The sequence below is a fragment of the Arvicola amphibius genome, chromosome 3 (assembly GCF_903992535.2).
Source record: "Arvicola amphibius chromosome 3, mArvAmp1.2, whole genome shotgun sequence".
Lineage (NCBI taxonomy): Eukaryota > Metazoa > Chordata > Mammalia > Rodentia > Cricetidae > Arvicola > Arvicola amphibius.
Window position 1 is genome coordinate 103,275,592 of NC_052049.1, and position 6,000 is coordinate 103,281,591.

Consider the following 6,000-nt stretch of genomic DNA (forward strand, 5'->3'; position numbering starts at 1 on the left):
CAGAAAAACCCCTCTTGCCCCAGGCCTACGCTCAGCTGATGAGCATTTTGCCTGTGCATCTGTGAAGTAATATGGGAGATTCAAAGATATGTATAATGCAGTCCCTGACCTGGATCCTGACCACTGAGAAGAGAACGAATCTATGCTTAAATTCACATGTGTGGCTACATGCAGTCTACACACACACACACACACACACACACACACACACACATCACAGTCTTCCAGGAGCACTGGTTCCTTCTTGGGAACTGAATGTCTATCAGAAGCAAATGCAAAACTTCTCCAGCAGCACCAAGCTGGCACCTCCTCTTCCTGATCCTCTTTTCAGGGACCAGAATGCTCCTCTCTGTCACTATGCCAGAAGCTCATAGAGCGCACTTTACATGGTGGGAATATCTGGGAACAAGAGAGCAAGGGTTAAAGGACATGGGCTTCTCTGAGCCTCAGTCTATGAGATGGCTATGAGCACAGTGACATGCAGGGTCATCAGCAGGATCACAGGGGTAACAACCTAAGTAATATGGCCACAGTAGGGTTTTCCCTTGACCTTTGTGCGGGATTTGGTTCCATGATTCCCAAATACTCAAATCTGAAGATGTGCAAGTCTCTTGTATAAAGTATGTATAACATTTCCCCAGGAACTACCTGTATTCTCTCATATACATAAATCATCTCTACTTATAATATGTAATGTGTTATAATGTAATATAAACAATTACTGTACCATATTGCTTAAGGATTAATGATGAGTAAAATATGCTTATTCGGTCCAGGCAATTTTCCCTAAATATTTTTGATCTGTGGTTGGTGGAATCCACTGTGCAGAATCCAGGAATGCAGAGCTTGTAAGAGCCCAAGAATTGCTAACTATTGTGTTGCTCTAAACATACCCACTAGATGGGGAGCAACTGCCGCCTAATTCATCCCTGGCAGAGGCTCACAAATGTTTGATGAATGGGGCTGACTTTTCTCTCTGCTACACTTTCTCTAGTCAATTGATTTTCAGGGTCTGTCAATTCTGCTTCAAAAATATGTCTCAGATATGTGTCCCACCTCTTCTCCATGGTTACTTCCTTTTGGGGGGGCCTTGCCAGTGCTCCCTGGACCACTGCAGCAACCCCCTAATGGACCTTGGCTTTGGCCACTTGTCACAATCAAGCCTCTGGGACCTTGCTAAAAGAGCCTTTCTGAACTACAAATCTGGCAGCACACACCTGGAACCCCAGCACTCAGAAGGTTAGAGCAAACAGCAGTGCCTTTGTGACTTTGAAGCCAGCCCGAACTAATTAATGAGACTCTGTCTCAAACTAAATAAAATATTAAATGTAAATTTGCTCCTGTGATAATCTACTGGAGTCTTTCAGTGGCTTCCACGTCTGCTGGATGATGTCCAGCTGCCCAACACGTCATCACTCCCTTTGCTCCAAGGTACCTGCCAATCTTTCCAGTTCCGTCTTCCAGCCAAACAGATCTGGCTTTCCAGTCATAAGGATGGGTGATTCCTGGCCTGGGAGTCCTTTATACACCCAAGACCCATGTCCCCTCTCCCTGCTGACACGCCTGCTGAGTTTCATGTCCTACAATAAAAAATGTTTCAAATGTCATCTACTCCAAGATTTTCTCGGCCTGCCCCCTCCTCACACAATGGCTAGCCCTGCCCTCTTTGCTGCACTCCCTTGAGCCCCTTTGGCAGCCCACTGCTGAGGACAAGGAAACCTCTCCAAAGACTATGGAGCTTTTCAAGGGCAAAGGTCATATATTTCCCCTGGGGCCTCCCTGACACAGTAGCTAGTACCTGAGGTAGGGAGGTGTTCCTTCACGCAAAAGGGAACTCACATCCCAGACCTGAAAGGAAATGATGCTACTTAAGCTTCCTCCATTCTACCCTCTCACAAGGAGGCATTTCTTTTGTCTCACAGTCAAGCCCTCAAAAGAGGAAAGGTGTCCCTGAGTATTTTGGGAAGAGCAGAGGGGGTAATTTGGAAGAAGGGACTTGCTGAGGCTCTGGAACTAGTCTCTCCCTTGGGAAGATGCTCCCCAGTCCCCTCCTCCACACTGGGAGATCTTACACCCTGTGGTCTGGGAAACACTCCATCATCAAGGGGAAGTAGGCTTAGATGTTTTATGGGGGGAAGGGGGAGAAGAGCAACAACAATCTAGAGAGAACCAAAACATTTACTGGAAAAACAGAGAGGAAAAAAGTAATGCAATTAGCGAGAGAATAACAGGATGTAAGCACATGGGCCCATTCTGTGGGCCTCCAAGACTGAGACAATGTAAGAGGGACAAACAAAACACCTGCTCAGAGAGCTGGGAGGGAGCCTGAACTGGGGCAACACTGCTGGAGGGAGGCACCTGAAGTCTGGGGAAGCATCCCTGTTTACCCTCTGCGCCAGCCACCATGGACGCTTCCTCCTGATCTTACACCTAATCATTACGCTCAGTGATTTAGAGCTCAGCAGCCATTCATTCTCAGATAACAAGCTCCGGCACTCACCCTGGCCAGAGGCATTCTAGGCAGTGACCACAATATACACATCCTCAGCCAGGTGTGGTGGGGATTCAAAGAGAGCAAGGTCTCTTCCCTCTTCCCTCAGGCTGGTTGGCAGATGTTAAGGAAGACAGTCACTGCTGGGAGGAACAGGTGTGACCTAGTGTCTCAGTCTGCTTTTTATTGCTATGACAGATACTGAGAAAATCAGGGCCGGGGGGAATGGCTCGGTTGACACGGTGTTTTGACACACAACCATGAGGACCCGAATTCATTTCTGTCAGAATTCATGTGGAAAAGGCATGCCTCAGTAGTCCCAGTCATGGGGAGGTGGAGATGGGAGGATCTACCGGACTCACTGAACAGCCAGGCTAGCTAAATTGGTGTGCTCTGAGCTCAGTTAGAAACCCTGTCTCAAAAAATAAGATGGAACATGATTTTAAAAGATACCCAATGCCAATCTCTAGCCTACACACACATGTGCACACACACGTGCACACATACATATATACAAAGATACATATATATATATACAATATATATATTGTATATATATACATACAATATACTCACAAAGAAAAAAATGCATAGTGGCTCATACCTCTAAGACCTGGGAAGAAAGAGAATTGCTGAAAGTTCCAGGTCAACTCGAGCTACAGAATGAGTCCCTGGTCTCATAACAACAACACCACCAGCACTGGCGAGGTGACTCGGAAGGGAAAAGCCAATGATGCTGAAGTCTACAGTCTGAGTCTGAACTCCAGCACCACAGAGGAAGGAGAAAACCAACTTCCGGAAAATTGCCCTTTGCTATCCACACACACACCGTGACGTGCATTTATGTGAGTACATGGATGCACACACACACACACACACACACACAGATCAATTAATTAATTAATTAAAATAAGAGAGGAACAGTTTCTTTGGTTGTGGCTTCAGCCCACGTTCGTGTGGCCCTGATGCCTGCAGACCCACGTCAAAGCAGAACATTACAGCAAAATATGCCTCAGAGAAGACTGTCTACCTTATGCTGGCCAGAAAGCAAAAAGAGACAAGCAGGACCAAGGTTCCAGTGACCTCTTCTAAGGTACACCACCAGTGACCTCACTTCCTTCTACTAAACACTATGTCCTAACAGTGCCACATGAAGGGTGCCAAGCCTTGAATACATGGCCTTTGCGGGGATATTTCAGATCCAATCATAGCACCTATGATGTTGCCAGCATCTCGACAAAGACTCTTTCCAACATCCCTGCCCCAGTTGACAGACTGCCCTAAAGAGACGGTTCCATACCCGGTGTTGATGTTCTGAGGTTGCTTACTTAACTCAGGTACATCTATCTCCCTGGTCAGCAGAGAGAGCTCTGTCTATCTGCATCGTACTCTATACACAGGGCTCTTAGTGCATGGCTTGGCCCGAATTTTTCAACAAATATTCAAGTGAGAAGTCTGGTGAGGCTGTCCCTGCCCAATGGAAGAAAACATGGCTTTACAGTCAGACTGATGCTTCATCTGCTCTCCCCTCCTGTCTCTGTCCTGGAATGAGGGCTCCCAGAACCTCACTGAGGTCTGGAATATCCTAACTCTTTACCCACCTTTCTGCAGTCCAGGATGTGCAGGGGAGACACGTGGCAATCCTTGGAGCTCATTTCTTCATCTTCTCCTGGGAGGAGGTGGAGTTGAGCCCACCTTCTCTGCACTGAGTTAGCCATTTTTGGGTTGTAGATGGACCGGGGTGAATTCCAGCAAGACTCAGTGCTGAAGCAGCTGGAAGTCCTCAAAGAAGAGGAGAAGGAGTTCCAGAACCTAAAGGTAGGGGTAGCCACAGTGGGGCTGGACCATAGAGATGATAGCCCCATGCCTTCGGCAAAGAACCACAACAGCATGCAGAATGGAAGTGCCCAGGTCCGGTGGGGGACGATGTCACTGAAGGTGGGGGGCTGAAAGTTCCTGCTCTCCTTGCCTCTGAGTTGAGGCTGGATTCCTACAGTTTTCCTCTCCCACAGCCTTATCACACATAGGTTTTATTCCTTAAAACTCAGTATTCATGTTCTGGACAAACACACAAAAACAATTAAAGACCGCTTTTCCAATGATCTTGCATCGCCCTGGTGTAAACCTGGACTGGTACAGCTTCCCCTCTCCTGCTAAAAAAAGGGCATGTGCCAGGCTCTGCTTGCATCCCTGCCATGCTAACCCTTCCTATTTTCTGGTCAATACCCTTCCTCTCCATCCCTTCCTCCCCTCCATGCCTCCCTTATGCGAAGAAGGACTGCTCAGCCCAGCCTCCTGCCAGTGAAGGCTCCCTAGTGAAATTCCTCTTGTTCTTGCCTTCCCAGGACCCCACCAATGGCTACTACAGCGTCAACACCTTCAAAGAGCACCACTCGACCCCAACCATCTCCCTGTCCAGCTGCCAGCCAGACCTGCGTCCTACAGGCAAACAGCGCGTGCCCACAGGCATGTCCTTCACCAACATCTACAGTACCTTGAGTGGCCAGGGCCGCCTCTACGACTATGGACAGAGGTTCGTGCTGGGCATGGGCAGCTCTTCCATCGAGCTTTGCGAGCGGGAATTTCAGAGGGGCTCCCTCAGCGACAGCAGCTCCTTCCTGGACACGCAGTGCGACAGCAGTGTCAGCAGCAGCGGCAAGCAGGACGGCTACGTGCAGTTCGACAAGGCCAGCAAGGCCTCTGCCTCCTCTTCCCACCATTCCCAATCCTCTTCCCAGAACTCCGACCCCAGTCGACCCCTGCAGCGGCGGATGCAGACTCACGTCTGAGGATCCCGCACTGTGATGGGCACGGGCCAGGGAGGAGGACAGGGCACATTTTTTGTTCTCCAAGATTGGGGCTACTTTGCAGAGGACCCTAGAACTGGCCGCCTCCAAGGTGGCCTGCGAGCACCTCTGTTACCACCTTCCTCCAAAGCTCTAATCAAGCACAAATCTGGCTCCCCGGTGGAAAATGAAGAGGAGGCAGCTGAGTGTGTAGTGCTCAGGGCTTTGTCCCCTGCTCTTCCCTAAAGGCCCCTCAGCCACCTTGTCCTCCCAAGGGCACTAGTGGCAGCTAGAACTTTGCTTTTATGAAACCGCTGTCCACTCTCCTAGCTCCTCTTGCTGCCCATAAGCCATCCCTGGTGCCTGTATTCCTTACAGCCTTGGGGAACGGAGGACTATTTCCCAGCACTGAGTTGCTCCAGAAACCCCACCTTCCCCACTGTGCATAGCCCATGCCACAGAGGCTGAGGGTTGAGAAATGACCCTGGCCAACGGAGCATCTGCCTGGGAGCCCACCCTCAATTTGTTTGGTGTTTTGTGTCTATATGCTGTTCTTGGGCTTGATGCCTCTGAACTTGGTGGTGGGACTGGCCCGTCAGAATCTGGTGTCCCCGGAGCTGAGGAAGGGAAGGAGGGAGAACAGAACGCCTGGAGAACACCTGGCCCGGCACACCCTGAGCCAGGCGGTACAATGCGGAACCCTCACCCTCAGCCCCGCTTTGT

At 49.6% G+C, this 6,000-nt stretch overlaps 1 protein-coding gene across 1 annotated transcript in view; it reads left to right on the forward strand.

Annotated features, from left to right (window-relative positions):
* Kirrel3 (kirre like nephrin family adhesion molecule 3) overlaps nucleotides 1-5,280 on the forward strand; it is a 128,379-nt gene extending 123,099 nt beyond the window's left edge. The window contains exons 16-17 of the mRNA XM_042054703.1: nucleotides 4,223-4,309; nucleotides 4,837-5,280. Of these exons, the coding sequence (XP_041910637.1) occupies nucleotides 4,223-4,309; nucleotides 4,837-5,280 (531 nt within the window). The remainder of the gene's footprint in view (nucleotides 1-4,222; nucleotides 4,310-4,836) is intronic.
* The last annotated feature ends 720 nt before the right edge of the window (nucleotides 5,281-6,000 follow it).